The sequence below is a fragment of the Somniosus microcephalus genome, chromosome 15, assembly GCF_052327205.1.
Source record: "Somniosus microcephalus isolate GS21.2 chromosome 15, FLI_Smic_1.0, whole genome shotgun sequence".
Taxonomy (NCBI): Eukaryota; Metazoa; Chordata; class Chondrichthyes; order Squaliformes; family Somniosidae; genus Somniosus; species Somniosus microcephalus.
The window spans coordinates 12,388,291-12,408,528 of record NC_141001.1 but is presented as its reverse complement, the minus strand read 5'-3'; the positions used below and the strand labels follow the sequence as shown (position 1 = coordinate 12,408,528).

General features: G+C 46.4%; 1 protein-coding gene across 1 annotated transcript in view; it reads left to right on the top strand.

Moving 5' to 3' along the window:
- LOC147106545 (mucin-2-like) overlaps positions 1-20,238 on the top strand; it is a 94,622-nt gene that overhangs the window by 30,859 nt on the left and 43,525 nt on the right. Inside the window, 11 exon segments of the mRNA XM_086008475.1 lie at positions 23-132; positions 2,902-3,121; positions 3,237-3,362; positions 4,742-4,859; positions 4,978-5,116; positions 5,831-5,941; positions 6,056-6,125; positions 10,796-10,933; positions 11,043-11,207; positions 14,982-15,076; positions 15,507-15,633. Coding sequence (XP_085864601.1) covers positions 23-132; positions 2,902-3,121; positions 3,237-3,362; positions 4,742-4,859; positions 4,978-5,116; positions 5,831-5,941; positions 6,056-6,125; positions 10,796-10,933; positions 11,043-11,207; positions 14,982-15,076; positions 15,507-15,633 — 1,419 coding nt within the window.

Sequence of the window (20,238 nt, the reverse complement as noted above, 5' to 3'; positions counted from 1 at the left end):
TATTGCCCATCACTGATTACAGGCTACCACCTGACTCCTATCCAATATGGAAACTTGCAGAAACTGAATGGTCCCATGGAGCAATGCAAAGACATACCCTTATCTGATAATGACAAAAATTGTTCAGAATTTGTAAGTGAATGTTTCTCCTTAATTAAACCTCCTTCTGGCTTGAACCTGTTTTATCTCACAGAATTCTTAGGGGGAAAATTTGGTAGCTTAACACCTCCCGTTAGCACCTGCAGATGGCAGTAGTGGGGCGTTGATGCAGTAGCAAGGCAAATCCAGCACCGCACGGCAAATCCGCCCCCCCCCCACGTTGCACCGCTGGCACGAGGTACCACTGGGGACTTCCAAGCCAGGCAGATTGTGACGTCAGTGAGTGTGCAACGCTCATTGGATGCCCGATCTGGAAAATTCATTGTCGCCACTTACCTTAGCGCCTCGACCAGACAGTGACAGGGAGAGCTGGCGTGCAGCTGCAGGAAGCCGACTCCAATGACGTTATTTAAAGGCATCAGTAATAATCACTCGCAGCTGTCAGAGCAGGTTAGTTTCAGTGGTTTCTTGTCAGTTTCACCCAGTAGAACAGTTTGTAATTTCAAGCTACTTTTTTAGCAGCAGTCTTCTGGCAAGTGCAAAGTAGCTACATTTATTGCTCAAAGAGTCAAACTGCTACACTGAGCAACATTATTGGGGGCTGTACTGGAATACCACCTCACCCTCCAGAATCTACAGCGGAGGGAGTCTGGCACTAATTCTCAAACTTTTCTAAAGATACCACCCATTCCTGGGCTATAATGAATTTCTAGCCTTAAGTTTCTAATCTATCTATTCATTTTCACAGTTAATTAATAGTTATTAAAGGCTGTGAATTTAGGTGGGACAGTGAATAAGTAAACTATTCTTACATAGAATGTACAGCACAGAAACAGGCCATTCGGCCCAACTGGGCCAGGCTGGTGTTTATGCTCCACATGAGCCTCCTCCCACCCCTCTTCGTCTAAGCCTATCAACATAACCAATACTTTTCCCCATCATGTATTTATCCAGCTTCCCCTTAACTGCATCTATGCTATTCGGCTCAACTACTCCTTCTCATAACAAGTTCCATATTCTGACCACTCTCTGGGTAAAGAAGTTTCTCCTGTATTCCCTATTGGGTTTATTAACGACTATCTTATATTTATGGCCCCCTGAATTTTGGTCTTCCCCACAAGTGGAAACACCTTCTCTTTGTCTACCTTATCAAACCCTTTTATACTCTAAAGACCTCTATCAGGCCACTCCTCAGACCTCTCTTTTCTAGAAAAAAGAGCCCCAGCCTGTACAGTCTTTCCTGATACGTGGAACCTCTCTGTTCTACTATCATCCTTGTAAATCTTTTTTGCACTCTCTCCACTGCCCTATAACCTTTTTTATAATCTGGAGACCAGAGCGGTGCACAGTACTCTTAAGTGTAGTCTAACCAAGGTTTTGTACAAGTTTAGCATAACTTCTTACACCACTAGCACCTTGGATTGAATGTTGCCCAGACTGTTGCGGGATTATAGCTTCTTTTCTGCAGGATAATCTTAGTTCTAAGTAGGCACAGGTCCACAGCACAAAACTGGTATTAACTCAGCAAAATTGGCATTAAATTGAAATTCTCACTGAGAAAGGCCACAAGGCGTATGATTGGACTAGAATACACCCAGGACTCCTCAAGGACATGAGATAAGGAATAGGCAAGGCTCTAGCTAATATTCTCAGGATTTTCAGAAATATATGATGAAGTATATTATTTTTGATATCCAAAAAAGGAGTGAAAGATGAACCTGGAAATTATAAGTCAGTAAACCTAACCTCAGTCATGGGTTTTATGGGATTCTGTCAGTGTTAATGGAGCCCAGAGGCTGTAAATCAAAATAGATTTAGAAGCAGGAAGTTGTGCCCCACCAATCTATTAGAAGATCATTAAGTTAACAAGAATAATTCAGTGAATACAATCTTTTGGATTTTTAGAATAGATTTGATAACTTTCCCATTGAATTAATCGCAAATTAACTGGTAGCAGAGGGTGATGGTAAATCAGAAAAGCTATCGTTGCGAAAGTGGGTCTGTTTTGGGTCTCTTGCTGTTAACACTAATAATTTAGAAAAGGGAATTTCTTGTAATATTACAATGTTTGTTAAAGCAGAGAAGTTATGTTAAAATTTATCGAAGTTTGGTTAGGCCACACATCTGGTCTCCATATTATAAAGTGTTTGATAGGGTAGACGTAGAGAAAATGTTTCCACTTGTGCAGAAGATCAAAACTAGAGGTCATAAATATAAGATAATCACTAATAAATCCAATAAGGAATTTAGGAGAGACGTCTTTACCCAAAGAGTGGTAAGGATATGGAACTCACTACCACAAGGAGCATTTGAGGCAGATAACATCGATGTATATAAGGGGAAGCTGGATAAGCACATGAGGGAGAAAGGAATAAAAGGGTATGCTGATAGGGTTAGATGAGGAGGGATGGGAGGCAGTTTGTGTGGATCATAAAAGCTGGCATAGACCAGTTGGATCGAATGGCCTGTTTCTGTGCTATAGACTCGATATAACTCGATGTAAATGGCCTTTTCTAATTTTATACTTTCAAATATTCAGGATGGCAGGTGTTTAGAACGATAATGTTACATTGGTACAGAAAGTGTGCTCTTCTGAGGTCAGGGTAGAGAGATTCTTATTCTAACTCATAGTACTTAATGCAGATACTGGTAGCAAAGGTGCAAGCATCTCTAGCACTGACATTCCACACCTTTCTGACAAGAAATATTTACCAAGTACATTAAAAAGTAAACCTTTTAAAGGTTGATGTACAGATAATGTTTGTATATGTCCTTCACTAAATAACTTCCTTTTCTCTTCAGGAATCCATGTGTGAAAGGGTACTCACAGAGCCAGGTTTTTCTAACTGCTATGATATCTTAGATTTAGCACCTTTTATCAAAAGCTGCATGCTGGACTTGTGTCTGTGTAAGGATTTAAAAAAATCATCATCCTGCATCTGCAATACCTTATCAGAATTTTCTAGACAGTGTGCCCATGTTGGAGGGAAACCCAGCAACTGGCGAAAGGAAGAAATGTGTGGCAAGTACCTTTAAAATCGATCACTCTCAAACGCTCTTAATAAAATCACAAATGCATTTATTTACTTATGGAAATGACGAAGACACTAAAAGTTGGCTGTTTTTCTCTATTGCAGAAGAGACATGCCAGTTTAATATGACCTATGAAGAGTGTGGTATTCCATGTGCAGACACATGCTCAAATCCTGATCGGAGCCAGATGTGTGAGGACCACTGCATTGATGGCTGCTTCTGTCCTCCTAGTAAGATACAATACCTCAGAAAATATAATTCATTTAAATAATAACTGCAGATGATGGTGTTTGCCTTGTCTAATGAAGGTGAGGAGGATGTTTCATGTGACTATAGGCCCATTTGGTAAAATCGGCACCCGTAGTGACCTCCGGCGAGCTGGCACCTGCGCTACCCTGTCCCCCTGCCCTGGCTGCATGCCACTTATGCCCGGTGACTCACCACGTGCAGATGCTGCCTCTGTCTTACCCTCTAAATGATACACAATGTCGGTATCTGAGCTGGTGGCAGCGAGTGTGAAATCGAGTGACAGTGCTGTGTCTTCAGCATCACTGCCTTCTTCCTTTTGCAGTTCCTGCTCCTCCACCAGTACCTGGCCAGGTGTCAGTTCTTGGCTCTCTGAAAGGAGAAAGGCACAAGGGTAGTGTTGTGGTGAGAGGAGGGAGGGAAAGCAAGAGGTGCATGCTTACACCATCTGCAGCTTGTAAATCAGAAGAGATTGTGGGATGAGGGGGAAGTGTGATATGAGAAGGAGGATTAGGTATGAGGCTACCAACATCTTGCATTGTTTCGGCCACACCGCTGACCACAGGCTCAGTGATGGCTGCTCTAATAATCTTCAGTACCGTCTCCTCCATTGGGGTGCGGTCATGCAGGCGCGCCTGACTCCTTGCAGGTAGCGCCTGCTGCCTCCGGTTGTGAGCCACCTTGTCCTGCAACAGAGAGGGAAGTGTATCAGTGAGTGTGGTGCAATATGTTTGGGTTATGTGCCTGTCATGGTTGAATAGCTGGCAGTGTGTGCAAGCTGTGAGATGTGGGTGTGAGGCTTGCAACAGTGCCAAGTGTGTGAGGGTGAGGTGAAGCTTGGAATGTTCGGTATGAGTGGTGATTGATAGAAATAGACAACGGCTATCTGCTCCCATTGGATTCTCCGACTTTGTCTGGAGGGCCTCCTGGCCCCCTGTGGCAATAGGACCCCTCTCCTCCTGTCCTTCCCCTACACCAAGGCCTTCAGTCCTGCTTCACAGAACCTTGGCACCCACTCTCTGCCATGTTTCGCCATTACTCTGTGTTGTTTCTGCTCCGATTCTGTTCCCCAGCCAGTTGAATCACCTGCTGCAGCCAGAATGCACCCCCCCCCTTTAAGAGGGGACGCCACAATCATAGGGTTGTACTATATTACAGAAAGCCATAAAAAGAGATTTGTAACAGAGGCAGTCATGCTATTTGAGAGTGTTATAAAGCAGGGTGTGCAACATCAAAGAATTATAATGAGACAGCCTGACTACAACACTTGCATTATGAATAACTGAGCCATATCACAAAATCAACTGGGAAAAGTCTGTATGTTAGGAATCTGAGCATATCTAACATATATCTTATATTTTAGATACTATTTTTGATGATATTTCCAACGCTGGATGCATCCCAAAAGAACAATGTCCCTGTACCTACAATGGGTTATCTTATGATCCTGGAGAGTCCTATTCCACCAAATGCAGTAAATGGTAAAAAGTGTTGACTTTTGCTAAAGATTCTGATAAATTGGTATGCTCGTTTTTTTTGGGAGGGGGATATAATTTGTCATTTATTGTTTCTTAATCTTCACTCTTTTTAATCTGATAGCATTTGTAATGGAGGGCAGTGGTCTTGTGCTGATCTGCCATGCCCTGGGATCTGTTCTGTTGAGGGAGGAGCTCACATTAATACATTTGATGAAAATTATTACACATTCCATGGAAGGTGCCATTATGTTCTTGCTAAGGTAAGGATTACTAGAGACTTAGTAAACTGGAAATTACCAGCACCAACAAGTTTAACCTGCCAATACTATTGCGGTGTTGCTGGCAGAACATAGATGTTACAGTGAGAGAGTTGTTCTTGATGTGTTTCTATCTTATTTCTGTCTTCAATGCAGTGTTAAAATTCTTCCAGGACATTTCAGTGATTGAAACATTAAAAAATCATTTTCACAAAGCACTGAAGATAGGAATCCTGTATGTGCCCAATTCATTGCATACATAAAATGAAACAAAAATATGACTTGTAAGAATACTGGAGAATGTGTTGCAGCACTAATACACAGTGGCACAGAGTGAGTGAAAAGTTGTAGGCTTGTTCCCTTGACTAAGTTTGTGATCTCATCTGTTCTGTGGGGGTCCATCTTCATGGGGTGGAAGGAGGTATCTGAGGGTGAGTGTCCTCCGGGTGCATCTCCTACTGACCAGCTTATTAGTGGGAGCCTGTGAGCTGCTCTCTAGCCCATCCTTCAAACTGCATGAGGTGTATGGCTCTGTGAGACCTGTAAGGGAGGGAAAACAACAGAGGTATGTGCATTGCATAAGGGCAAGCTAAAAAAATCTTCAAATTCCTCGGGGGAGAAGTTAAAGTTAGACAGTGTCATGCAAGTTAAGTTATTTGGTTTGTTTACCATTGTCAAGGTTGCTATTTGGCCTTATTCTTCTAATCTTTAATCTAGGACTACACAAATACTCGATTCACTGTCCTAGGAGAACTGCAGCCATGTGGCATTACTGAGTCTGAGACATGCTTAAAGTCAGTATCACTGGCTATCAATAGAGCTCAAACTGTAAGTGATTCTCAATTAGCTTTCTGATGACTTAAATGATTTTGATACATATTTAGGGAAAAACAATTATCTAAAAATAATTGTATTTAGTAAGCATTGGTGGATTTTTTACAGATCATCTCCATTAACCCTACTGGCAGTGTCTCTGTCAATGGAATCTTGACCCAGTTGCCTGTAACTACCGGTAAGTTCAGTTGCTGTTTCCATGGCCTAGAATCATTCGTTTTTATGCAACGAACACAGAATTTGCCCCATTCCCTTACTATAAGGAAACACTCAAGCCCCCAAATTCCTGATTGGGCACTGCACGGCAAAAGTGCAGCGCAATGGGCCTTGTATGTGTCATGGATTTCTGACACTGACCCCATCTTAAATCCCTGCGCCAGGTGATTTACCTAATATTGAGCAGGCTAGGAGTGCAGCTCCCATGCACACCTGCTGTTTACACTGGGGAGGGGAGGAAAAGTCGGGCAGAGGCAGAGCGTTTAAAGGGGCAGCTTCACTCAAGGGCTAAGACCTTACTGGGAGGGTTCAGGAATATCTACACTGCAGATTTTACAATCAATGACACAGGAGAGGACAGATGTGCTCTTTATGGCTGGTGGCACTGTGTTTGTAAAAGTTGAATGTCACCGATATAATAAAGCTGCTCATCACAGTGATTTTTAACAGAGGAGTGAGAATGCCCCTGGCTCCAGAAATGTGATTACTCTCCTTTGATGACATAGTATATATATATAAAAAATGCAATAGAAAAGGGAATAGTGCCAGAGGAATGGCAAACAGTTAATGTTATTCCTATATTCAAAAAGGGAGATAGAACAAATCCAGGGAACAATAGACTAGTTAGCTTAACATTGGGGGCAGGAAAGATATTGAAATCTTTACTCAGAAATGTAATTAGAAAAACATCTAGAAACTGAAAATACAATAAAGAATTTCATGCTTGACCAACATTATTGAATTATTTGAAGAAGTAACAAAGAGTAGACATTGGTAATGCAGTAGATGTAATATACGTGAACTTTCAAAAGGCCTTCGGTAAGGTAGTAGACTCATAACTAAGGTCAGAGCATGTGGACTCATGGGACAAGTAGCAGCATGGATAGCAAACTGGCTACAAAACAGAAAACAGAGAGTAGAGATTAAATGAAGTGACTCAGAAGGTGGGAAATGGTGTTCCACAGGGATCAGTGCTGGGACCAGTTGTTCACCTTTTTGGCAGCGGCATAGCTGAGCCCTTGGCCAGCAGCGGGGCTGAAAGGATACAAGTTGATGGTATCCTCATATGTTATCCTCCTTCTGGCATGCACCTCATGCTTTCCTGCCCTCCCGTCACCACAACTCCACCCTTGTGCCTTCCTCATTTCACACACCCAAGAAATGCAGCCTGCCCAGCCAGTGGGTGACCAAGAAGAGGGAGAGGAGAGTGAAGAAGAAAAAGATGATTGATTTGACACTCCCAGCCACCAGCTCCTCAATGTCAACTAGCAAGGCCATTTGCAGTGTCCCCCACTGAAAGGCAGCAGCCTTCCACCAGCCATGCTGCAGCCACTGGGGTAGTACTGCATGACATCATTAGGATAGGCAAAGACACTCACTAAGAGGATGCATACGAGTGATGAGTTGATTTCTTGATGTCACATTGGATGGATAGATGTATAAAGGTGGATTGAAAAGCTTGCTTTGTGGTGGCTTTTGTTTCTGCATCGTGGCCAAGCGAATGTTGTGATGGTCAGTAACAGATGAAAGGTAAGGTGTGGGATTAATGTTCAAAGGTGAATTGGGGTTTTGGACATTGGGACCACAGGCGGATGATTCCATCCTGCATATCCAGGCCAGAAAGGTTCTGTCTTGGATGCATCCTTCCATCTGTTTTCTCCTCTTCTGTGTCTTCCTCTTTGTCTTCCTCTTCTTCTGTGTCTTCCCCATCCCTTTGCAAGTGGATGCTGTCAATCTGAAATTACAGCATAAAATGCTGGAAATACTCAGCTGGTTAGGCAGCATCTTGACCTGAGACGTGAACTCTGTTTTTCTCTCCATGGATGTTGACTCACCTGCTGAGTATTTGCAGCATTTTCTGTCTTCTCAAAGGCCTTCAATTACCATCCGAGCATTTGCAAGCATCCAGGTTAACCTGCCGTGCTTAGGACCCAGCGTGGAATTCAGCGCTAGGCTCGAAGTTTGCGTTGGTGACGTTAAGTCGGCATTGCACGCCGATTGCCGTCACCACACCGCCATTTATTCCAGCCTGGCGCTGACAGTTTCCAGCAGCGCAAAGGTAAGCACGAAAACAGTGGCTGCCGCAGGACCCGCCACCAGCTGGTAAAAGAGCGACGGCCAGTGTTTTAGCACCATTTAATGGTGCCACAGAGTGGCGCTGAGGGGAGCAATTTTCAGCCCCAATCTCATTCAGTGTACCAACCTCCAGTTTTACGCTAGGTCATTTATGGGGCGGGGAAGTCGGCACTCCCAGCAGAGGGAGTCCCCAGTCTATCCCTCTCTGTCTCATTGGCCTTGTAAAGGGGAGAGGAGGTTCTGTCCCTTACAAAAATCGAGCAGGGAATCCCAACTAAGTTCGGGACCCAGAGTATTCAGGTCCTAGCCTTTTCTCAAGTCAGAGTTACAGTGGAAGTTGAGGGAATGCTATGCAAGGGTTCTTGCTTTGAAGGATATGATATTTGTTGTGTTGTCATCAGTGGTAGCATAGCCCAGGAGCAGTATAGGGTGTCTGGCAGGCAGGAAATGGGAGTGGGGCCTGAATGGAGGACGAGGTGAGGGATTGAGCCAGTGGGGCAGAAACAGGAATGGAGCCAGGGTTGCTGATATCAAGGCAGACAGGAAGAGAGCAAAGCAGAACTGGCATGTGATGAGGGCCTAAAGCAGTTGAAAGGAGAATCCATCATTGACAAAGCTGATGGGGCAGGTGGAATTTCACTCAAAAGTCAGGTAGGGCAACTGGTACAAAATAAACAGGATTGGGACCCAAGAATGGTGCTCGATTGGCAAGAAGATGTGGGAGCAAACTCTGGAAGTGGACTAGGGTGACTAACAGCCGGGTAGGTGAAAAGAAAGGAGCGGGCAGCCAGGGGGCCTAAAGCAGCCAAAGTATTAAACCACAGCAGCCAAAGCATTAAACTACAGCAGAAGTGGAAACAAGATCCAGGAATAGGGCTTGGTCAGGTGAACTCAAGCAAAAGCAATTAGCCAGTACAAACAGGAATAGAATGGTGCCCGACAGAAAATGAGTGGATGAGGAAGGTGTTGGGGAACCAGGGCAATAGTGAGGTAAGAAGTCAACAGGGTTGGAAAGGAATTTCAGTAAATTAAAAATTTTAAATGAAGATACCTGAATGGGGAAACAGAAAAAAAAGAGTGAAGAAAGAAAATTGACACCACAGGAAGGATATATTGGCCTTGGAGGGAGAGCAGCGTATATTTACCAGAATGATACCTGGAGTCCAAGGGTTAAATTACGAGGAGAGATTACACAAACTAGGGTTGTATTCCCTGGAATTTAGATGGTATAAGGATGATTTGTTCAAAGTTTTCAAGATATTAAGAGGAACTGATAGGGTAGATGGAGAGAAACTAATTCCGCTGGTTGGGGATTCTAGGACTAGGGGGCAAAGTCTAAAAATTAGAGCCCGGCCTTTCAGGAGTGCAGTTAGGAAACACTTCTACACACAAAGGGTGGTAGAAGTTTGGAACTCTCTTCTGCAAATGGCAATTGATGCTAGGTCAATTGTTAATTTTAAATCTGAGATTTATAGATTTTTGTTAACCAAAGGTATTGAGGTATATGGGGCAAAAAGGGGTATATGGAGTTAGGTCACAGATCAGCCATGATCTCATTGAATGGCGGAACAAGCTCGAGGGGCTAAATGGCCCACCCCTGTTCGTATGTTATGGCCGAAGCAAACTGCGCCAAAGCATCCCACTGGCATCTGCACTGTGACAGGGAGATAGGCTTTTCTCACTGTACAAGGTTTTGACATAGGTGAAATGCTGGGGCTGGAGAAGGTGGAAAGCTTGATTTCCACTGTTGGGGGGGGGGGGGGGGTGGTGGGCGGGGGAGGGAGGAATTTGGGACAGAACCTGGATCCACCAGCAGTGCCAAGCTACGCCAGGTCCCTACCGAACCTAAGGAGTGGGAATTCCCAGTGCAGGCAGCCCCCACTCTGACCTTTTGCCGTGATTTGCTTTGTAAAAGGAAAGGGCAGATGGAGGTTCTGCCCATTACATGACAAAGAGGAAACTTCCAGAAATGGTGGAAACCTGGTGCAACTAGGTCTCTGCCATTTTTTGGGCAGTTCTTCTGGTCTTCTACTGGAGTTACTGAGGGAGGCCAGTGGAACCCCTGAAAAATGTAGTCCCTACAGTCTAAGCCCAGACTTTTGAGACAATCTTAAAAGATACAAAGATAATTCAATGGTTAAATTTAACTATGCTATTGTGAAATGTATAATTTGGGGGATTTTTAAATTATATTTAAACCTTATTTTGGACATTAGAAATATCAATTACTGAGAAACAAATTTCTGAAAATGTTTTCAAAAAGCAATTTGAGAATTTGATTGGACCATCAACACACCGTGATGGCGATAAATTGACATGTTGAGATAACGTTTTCTATTATAAATAGCAATACCCATTGTTCCCATTCTCAATGTTGACATTTAAAGTTTCACTCAAAATATGACGAGAAGTTTGTGGACCTAATTACTGTTTTATAATGATTTTTAAAGTAAATATAGAATCCAAGCAATTCATAGAATGTTTTAAAATATTGACTTCTGATCGCATCTTTTCATCAGTTTAATCAAATCCTGACTTTCCCTCCTGTTTGCACAGCCAATGTCACGATATTCAAGCCCTCAAATTTCCATGTTATCTTCCACACTACTTTTGGGCTGCAGCTCCAGGTACAGTTAGTGCCTATAATGCAACTCTACATAACTCTGGACCCTGTCTTCAAGAGCCGGATGTGTGGTAAATAACAACCTAGTTACCTTCACTATCCAGCCATTGTAATAGTCATAAATGCTTCATTGTTCTCAGTGATAATTAAACACTGTACAATTTGTTTGTGTTTATTTAGGTCTTTGTGGAAACTTCAACAATGTACTTAATGATGAGTTTAAAACAGTCAGTGGTCTTGTGGAAGGAACATCTGCTGCCTTTGCAAATACCTGGAAGACCAAAGCTAGCTGCCCAGACAGAAAAGATATTCATGAAAATCCTTGCACCCTCAGTATCGAAAATGGTAAGTCTACAACTGCTTTTCAGTGATGAGCCTAAAGGTTCGAATCATAGCATAATGGAATTGAAGAAGAGTCACCAGGACAAATAAATAAAATAATGTCAGATCCTGTATTGCAAAGTACATTACTAAATAATACATGAATGATTTTATCCAATATCATACAATGGTTCTAATTTTCATCTCTGTAAAGCCCCATAAATAGGCATAATGGAGGATTATGGAGGGGAAATATGGTGAGAATATCAAGGCCCTCAATGTGCATGATGTGTATTTTTGATAAGATGTTTGCCTGGCATAGGAAGCTTCCATCAGCAATAGGCAAGAGATTCACTGTAATATAATGTAACAGAAATGACATCATTTAGACAGCAACACTATTTTCTGGGTTTACGTAGGAAGTACAGGCTTCTTAATGTTGCCTATTTAAATTGGGTTTCTGGGATGTACCTTTGAATACAAAGTTTTTAAAGATACAGCCTGCAACCTTCAGGTGTCATTGAAATTTTGGGGGGGATATGTGCTGTGTGTTTTGGGGTCTGGGTTTGGGCACATTTTGTTTCCCCCCATTTTGCTGCCATCAAATTCTTTGGGACAATGAATGTTCCCTTAAGAATTCTTTTGTTTTTTTTCATTCTCGGGATAGCGGCTTTGCTAGCAATGTCAGCATTCATTACGCATCCCTAGTTGCCCCTGAGAAGGTGAAAGTGAGCCTTCTTCTTGAACCGCTACAGTCCATGTGGCAAAGGCACTCCCACAGTGCAGTTAGGTAGGGAGTTCTAGGATTTTGACCCAGCGATAATGAAGGAATGGCGATATGTCCAAGTCGTGATGGTGTGTGTCTTGCAGGAGAACTTGGAGGTGATGATGTTCCCATGCACCTGTTGCCTTTGTCCTTCTAGGTGGTGGGGGTGTGGGTTTGGGAGGTGCTATTGGAGAAGCCTTGGCGAGTTGCTGCACTGCATCCTGTAGATAGTATACAATGCAGCCACGGTACGCTGGTGGTGGGGGGAGTAGATGTTTGAGGTGATGAATGGGCTGCCAATCAAGCAGGCTGCTTTGTCCTGGATGGTGTCGCGCTTCTTGAGTGCTGTTGCAGCTGCACGCATCCAGGCAGGGTACAAAGTGTTCCATCACACTCCTGACTTGTGCCTTGTAGGTGGTGGAAAGGCTTTGGAGAGTCAGAAGGTGAGCCACTCGCTGAAGAATACTCAGCCTTTGACCAGCTCTTGTAGCTACAGCAGTTATGTGGCTGATCCAGTTGAGTCTCTGGTTAATAGCGACCCCCAGGATGTTGATGGTGGGGGATTTGGCGATGGTAATGTCATTGAATGACAAGGGGAGGTAGTTCGACTCTCTCTTGTTGGAGATGGTTATTGTCTGGCACTTGTGTGGCGCGAATGTTACTTGCCACTTATCAGCTCAAGCCTGGATGTTGTCAATATCTAAACTATTTGAAGGAAAAAGGAGGTGATGAAATAATTCAGATTGCATCATAGGATGACGACTGCTACCTGCCATTAATTTGCCAATCACATACATATATAAATGGCAGGCTTACTTTAATTTAACTAAGAAGCAATGTATGCGGAGGCGATGGTCTACCAAGGAACCTGTGACGGAGACTGTGTTGCAAGTTGCAAGCTGATTTGTAGCCAAGCTCCAGAGCAAGCACTGCACTAGCAAATGCCTGTCAAGTTCACTTGTAAGATGTGCGGAAATCGCCCCTCGCCCTGTCAAGCAGTTTCCAAAGTTCAGACCCGTCGAACAGACAACACAAAACCCAGTGAATCTGTGAAAACTTCTTTTACTTAAAAATCAGCAAGAGATTACAAGTAATCTGATAGTCTTGTAACGTATAATATTGGCCCAGAAATTCGGGTTGGGGGCTTCCCGCGGGTGCAAGCCCCCGACCTGCACTTACCTTGCGCGTCGGCTGTTGAGCTGTGAGCCCCCGTGGAATTGCGATCCTGGGCCTCCTCCAACTGCTGGCGCGGAGTTCTTGCATATCCCAGGGGCGCAGTTAGTTCGATGCGTCCCCTGGGATCACGTGGGCCATGGAGAGCCACTGCATGCGCAGTGCATGCACGAAACCGGCACTTCCATTGGGCCTACGGGTGAGTACCCCGTGCGTACTCACCTGTGGAGACCTGAATTTCTGGGCCAATATTCCCAATTATACCTCAGCATAGACAGAGCTATCCCTTTACTTTAAGCTTAAGCAAAACAAAACCACATACGTACTAATACCAGCGAGTGGTCAATTCAGCAGTGACTACACGCATGATTTCTGGCAACAGACCAAGTTGCCCGGCTGCAGCAGTGAGTGGTCAATCTACAGCATCTTTTATACCCCAAGACATAGCAACCCTCCCACTGGGTATGTGTCGCTAACTATATGGCATAATGGTCATTAATTGTTTCTCAGACCCTCTCATCACTAGTCCGTTAGGCATTCATGGGACTTCAAGGTTACATTCCAAAGTCTGAAGATGTTTCCACAGTTCAATAGTCTGTTCCCACAGGACTCTCAAAGCATACTTTCCTTATCTTAGTAAAAGGCAGCTTGCAGCCTTTCACAGCTTACAGCCGTAACAATTCATTTAGCAAAGTTCTGTTTCTGTCTAAGGTCTTCTTTATCTATCAATGGTTTTCGTACAAAAGTTCTCACAGGAACACTTCAACTTCCCGAAGCATGCTGATATATCAAAATGTGGTCAAGTTTTTTTTCAGTTTTGGTCAAGTTACAGCAATATTTACAGCAAATGGCTTATTCTTATACCCTTCGGTCCTGAATTATTTTTCTCATGCCGCCACAGGCAACATTAGTAATATGAGTTAATCTGCAGTCCCCAGGTGTATTAAGCAGATGCTTGACGTTGTTTTCCAGAGCAGGTGGCGTCATCACTTTCCCCATGGACAACCAGCAACAGCAGAACAGTGCTATGGGCTTTTTCCCCCAAAGGGCAGCATTTCTCAAAAGTTCAGGGCATCAGTGATTGCACACATGTAGACCTAGATGCTCTGCACACATCACCACAAGGTCTTCCACTTCACCATCACCATTTTCACAGGATCATACCTGCTTCACCAGCGGCAGTTAAGGTGCCTTTATTTTAAAACAATATACCTGTACCATGCCCCCATAATTTGACCCAGAAAGAAAATTGCAAGGTTGTCTCTTTGGAGTCTAAGGCTACTGTCTGCAGTCCTGGCATACGATATCTATATGGCAGCTACATACATTTGTCAAGTACAAAAAAGGTGCATGTATCATAGAGAGCCATCAATGAGCACATCATAGGCATGGTATAGCAAAAGAGGTCATTAGCAACGTTGAAAAAACTAAGTCCAGGTTGATGAGCCAATAGGTAGCCTCAGAAGTGGCTTGATGTAAGTCTGAGATGTCACAATGTGATCCATAGTTGAGGCCCTGGAATTATATGCAAGGTCAGCATGCACACAGTCAGATGCCTGCCAATACGCAGCATCCAATTCATGCCACAACAAAGCCCAAGGTGAAAATTGACCTCAATGTGTTGTTCTGTATTATATATAGAAGTTTTACACCTAGTAGCACAGGGGCTGAAACTCCACAGCAGTTCTGCTGGTGTCCCGACAGAGATACAGTTGGAGACCAATGGAAACCCTGTGGAATTTCTGCCCCATAATGTTTAAAGAGCAGTTTAAGAAAATGTTATTTCTGCAACAAATGAATCAGTTGCAAAAAGTTATTTTTTACAAAACAACCCTTTAATTTCTCCTTTCTTTTTATAGAAAAGTATGCTAAGCATTGGTGCGCCCTGCTAATAGCTGACAACTCTTCATTTGCTCTGTGCCATTCGCAGATCAACCCCAATCTCTACTATGAGGTACAAACAGTTGCTGTGTCATTGTATCTGATATTTATTACTATAAAAACTGCTTGTATTGATTGCACCAAGTTCAGTAGCGACTTTTTTGAAAAGTTAGCGCCCGGCAAAATCCATTGAAAAATGTTGCAAAATTAGGTGGTACCTACAGGAGCAGGGTGTTAACTTTTAGCACCTTCGCAAAAACCCGGCCCAATTTAGCGCAGAGCGCTAATATCGCCGCGCCCGGGCGAAAACCCATTTGCACCCCGTTAGCGCCCCATGGAGGCACTAACCGCAGGCACAAAGCAGCCGAATTTCGCGGCCAAGGTTTTGTTTGCATATTCTGTTCTGTATTGAGTGTTTTCATTTGAAGGATTATTTCTGAGTTCAATCTTTGTTTAAAACTTTTCACCTTAAGTGTGAGATAACACAAAGCTTTATTTTGCAGCAATGTAAATATGACAGCTGTAACTGTGAAAAGAGTGAGGACTGCATGTGTGCTGCCCTCTCCTCATATGTTCAGGCTTGTGCAGCCAAAGGCATCACCATTTCCAACTGGAGAGCTAATGTATGCTGTAAGTATAACTATATTAATCACCTCCACATCGAGTACAATACCTGTCAGATTTGTAGCAGTAACTGCAAAACATTTGCCCTTTCCCATTTACTGCAGCTTCATATTCTTATATACCTAGAAAAATCCACCATGAGGCAACAAAAGGTAATCATGAGGTAGCTCTACTTTTCGTGCTTTGCATGCACTGATATAATGTAACGGGCATTCCCTTGCCACTGACTCCACCCCTTCCCTTACTGCTATCTAAGGCTGAACTAGACGGTCCTCAACCTTGGTATCCTGTCAACCCTACACAGAACCTTGAACCCCACATCTTATCCATCGCCAAACCACATTCTTCCAGCCCCACAACAATGCTCACCTCCACCTACCTCAGCCCCTGATGCCTATAGATGACTCTAAGAGGGAGAAATTCAGTTTTTAGCGCCAGCGGCTAGCGCCTTAAGAGGGCAATAAGTGGGTCGCGAAGCGGCTAGTGCCCAGGCGTGGCGCGAACTGCGCCTCTCGCGAAATTGAGCGGACATTTAGCAGCGGCGCAAAACCGCAACACCCGCTCAGCTGCGCGCGCAGATCCTGACGTCATTTCATGGTGCAACGCCCTTAGTGCGCCCCGAACTGGAACTTCAGTGGCGCCCCCCCCTCTTTCCGCCTGGCGCTCCCAGCGACTGGTTGACTGGAACGGTTCCCAGTCGCTGTGGGGCTGGGGGGGCGCTATTTAAAGGGGGCTCTTCCTGGCTTCTTAGTGGTAGCCACTTTTGGACCACTCCTTCTGTGAGAGAGAGAGAGATTTGCAGAGAGACAAAGGGAGAGAGCTTTCTGCTTTGACTCAGCGCTCGCACAGTTACTTCTGGCTTCAGCCCAGAGCTTTGCAGTTGGATTGATTTTTCAGTGCCATAGCCTTGAGTGGCCACATGTAATGGGGGCTGCAATGAGTGGAACCGTTGGGTTTCTCCATTGCATTGAGAGGGCTCAGAGATGCCGAGAGAGAGTGCCAATCATGGCCAGACGGAGGAGGGCTAACAGGCGTCGGCACAGGAGGCCTTACCCTTCCAGGGTTTTCCGCCAACAGTTCTCATACCTCAACATGTCTGAGGAGCAGTGTATTCGGAGGCTTCGATTCAGAAGGGAGGTGGTCACTGAGCTCTGCCACCTGCTTCAGACAGATCTGCAGCCTCAGCTGAGGAGCAGGACGTCTCTGTCGGTGGCAGTGAAGGTGACAGTGGCTCTCAACTTCTATGCCACCGGCTCCTTCCAATCCGCTGCTGGGGACATTGCCAATGTCTCCCAGTTCGCGGTGCATTGCTGCATCCACCAAGTCACGAATGCCCTCTTCAAAAGGAGACGTCAGTACATTTCCTACCCCATGACCCTGGACAAGCAGCAGGAGCGCGCAATGGGATTTGCAAGAATAGCGGGCTTCCCCATGGTCCAGGGCGCCATTGACTGCATGCATGTGGCTTTGCGGGCGCCTCTAGAGAATGCCGAGGATTACCGCAACCGGAAGGGGTTCCATTCGTTGAACGTGCAGTTGGTGTGTGACCACAGACAGCTGATACTAGCTGTCAGTGCCCGCTTTCTAGGCAGCAGCCACGACACCTTCATCCTGTGCCAGACTTCTGTGGCAGACCTTTTCGAAGCCCCGGCTCACCCAGGAGGCTGGCTTCTCGGGGACAAGGGCTATCCTTTGTGCACCTGGCTGATGACCCCACTCGGTGCGCCCAGCACCCCTGCTGAAGAGCGATACAATGACAGCCATCATGTGACCAGGAACATCATTGAGCACACAATCGGCGTGCTAAAGCAACGGTTCCGCTGTCTGGACCATTCTGGGGGAGCCCTTCAGTACTCGCCTGAGCGAGTCTCCCATTTCGTTGTAGTGTGCTGCATGCTGCACAACCTGGCTATCCTCAGGACTCAGCCACTGCCAGCAGACATTGGAGGACCACCAGAGGAGGAGGAGGAGGAGGAGGAGGAGGAGGAGGAGCACCAAGATGGGAGGGAGGCACAAAGTGCAAGGGCCGTCCATCAGCGGCTTATTGCAAGTCGATTCTAGGCCCCCTCTGAGGGAATGGCTTGTGCCATTGAAAGAACATGAATGGAACCGGTCCGCAAACCCTGAGTCGGTCAAGGCAACAAATAGTTCAAAGAGCAAACATGCACAATCTGAATAAAGACAATTATTTATTTAACAAACTCTGTGCCCTTCCCGCATGACAAACAAATACAGAGAAACCCCCCAAAAAAGAGTCAGACACATAACTGGCTCGAACAACCTGCAGACAATGAACAAAAGAGTTAACCAAAAATGACCATGATCCTCGGCCTTCACAAAAAAAAATCACAGCATTTTGCCACACCTCCTACCTTTTGGCCTGCGAGGGTGATCTGCCTCGCTTGCGAGATTGGCCCCTTCCCACCCTGCAGCTCCTCCGCAATGGGACCCCAGTGGCTGCAGCAAGGCTGGGGGAAGGCTGCTGAGTGTCAGATAGTGAGTCGGCAGATGCCCTTGGGGGACGGCCTGGACTAGCTCTGGGCCTGGCGGGCCCGGCTGCTGACTGCTCCAACTCTGCTTGGGCGGCAGCAGTCTGTCCTACGGGTGGTGACAGCTGCAGTGGAGGAGTGACAGTGTTGGCAGCAGGAATACTGCCATCCTGACAGAGCACAGGCACTCCCTGGTCGGACGACACACTGGCACTCGCACGGGGCAGCACTGAAGCATGCGCAGCAATCTGCTGAAGCACAGACTGCTGGCCTGCTGCGGTGCGGCGAGGGCCCCGGTGAATCCTGCCCGATCCAGTGAGGGTGGCAGCAGTTAGTGCTCGTGTGGCCCTAATCTGTATCTGCATCAGACCAGCCACTGACTGCATGGCACCACTAAGCACTTGAGTGGAAGCCGCCTGTGCTGCCTGTGCTGCACCGAAGTCCTGCAGACTCCTTGCCAGTGCTGCACCGAAGCCCTGCAGACTCCTTGCCAGTGCTGCACTGAAGTCCTGCAGACTCCTTGCCAGTGCTGCACCGAAGCCCTGCAGACTCATTACCTGTGCTGCACCGAAGTCCTGCAGACTCATTACCTGTGCTGCACCGAAGTCCTGCAGACTCCTTGCCTGTGCTGCACCGAAGTCCTGCAGACTCCTTGCCAGTGCTGCACCGAAGTCCTGCAGACTCATTACCTGTGCTGCACCGAAGTCCTGCAGACTCCTTGCCAGTGCTGCACTGAAGTCCTGCAGACTCCTTGCCTGTGCTGCACCGAAGTCCTGCAGACTCATTACCTGTGCTGCACCGAAGTCCTGCAGACTCCTTGCCTGTGCTTCCCCGAATTCCTGTACACTCCTTGCCAGTGACTCTATGGAGTCAGGCATCCTTGCCACTGCAGCCATGAGCTCAGTCTGCCTGTGCTCCGCCTGGGCGCCCATTTCAGTGAGGAGCCGCATCTCCTCTGCGCTCGCTGTAGCAGGACTGGAGGCCAGACTCTCCCTCCGGGGAGAAGGCCACCGAGCTTCCCTAACCCCCCCCGCGTTGCTGCAGCCCGCTGGGCCCCGGAGCTTCACCCTCCTCAGAACCTTCCCCCCTGCTCCCCTCCAGGGAAGACCTGTCCCCATTATGGCCTTGGGCTGCCTCGGCTGAGGGTGGCACTGATGGTCCGGCTTCCTCTTCCTCCTCCTCGCCTTCAGAATCACTCACAGTGGCAGCTTGAGGGCCCGCCTCCTCACCTGGTGAATCAGCATCTGAAAGCAGGGAAGTACAAGAGTTGCTTTAGCGTGAGGAGAGGGCGGCAGCGATGGAGGCATGAGTGCTGCAATGCACTGCATTGGTTCGATAGTGGCAAAGGATGTTGGTGTGAGGCACAAGTGGAAGGCGAGAGGTCAAAAAGGTGATGACCTTACCACTGCTGTCCAGAACGGGGTCGGCATCTCCAGTGGCGACGGAGCCAATCAACCGGCCTGCCGTAATCCGTTCCACTCACTGCTCCAGATCGCTGAGGTCTTTAAGTTCAGGACGGCCTCCCCCGGTCCGTTGCTGCTGCCTCCTATTGTGCGCCAGCTTGCCCTGCAAGAGAAAGGACGGGCTCTCAGTACAGTGTGAAGTCCTGATCTTGGCTGCACTGCCTCCCATGGTGGAATAGCCCTTACAATGTCAAGCCCTGATCTTGGCTGCACTGCCTCCCATGGTGGAATAGCCCTTACAGTGTCAAGCCCTGATCTTGGCTGCACTGCCTCCCATGGTGGAATAGCCCTTACAGTGTCAAGCCCTGATCTTGGCTGCACTGCCTCCCATGGTGGAATAGCCCTTACAGTGAGTAAAGTGGTGAATGTGCATGTGAGTTTCATGAGAGGCCCATAGGTGTTGGATGAGGGCTGGGCGTTGGGGCTTTCAGGACCCTTTGGCCATAAATTTAGGTGCACATGCAGGGATGAAGAGGATACTGGAAAGGGTACTCACCCTGACAACCCGAGTGAGGTCGTTGAACTTCTTCCTGCATTGCGTTGGGGTCCTAGGTACCATGCTGCTAGAGGTCACTCTTTGTGCCACCTCCCTCCAAGCTTTTCGATATTCGTTGGGCAGCGGCCTCCTGCCACTGTCCGGAAACAGGATAGGTCGCCTG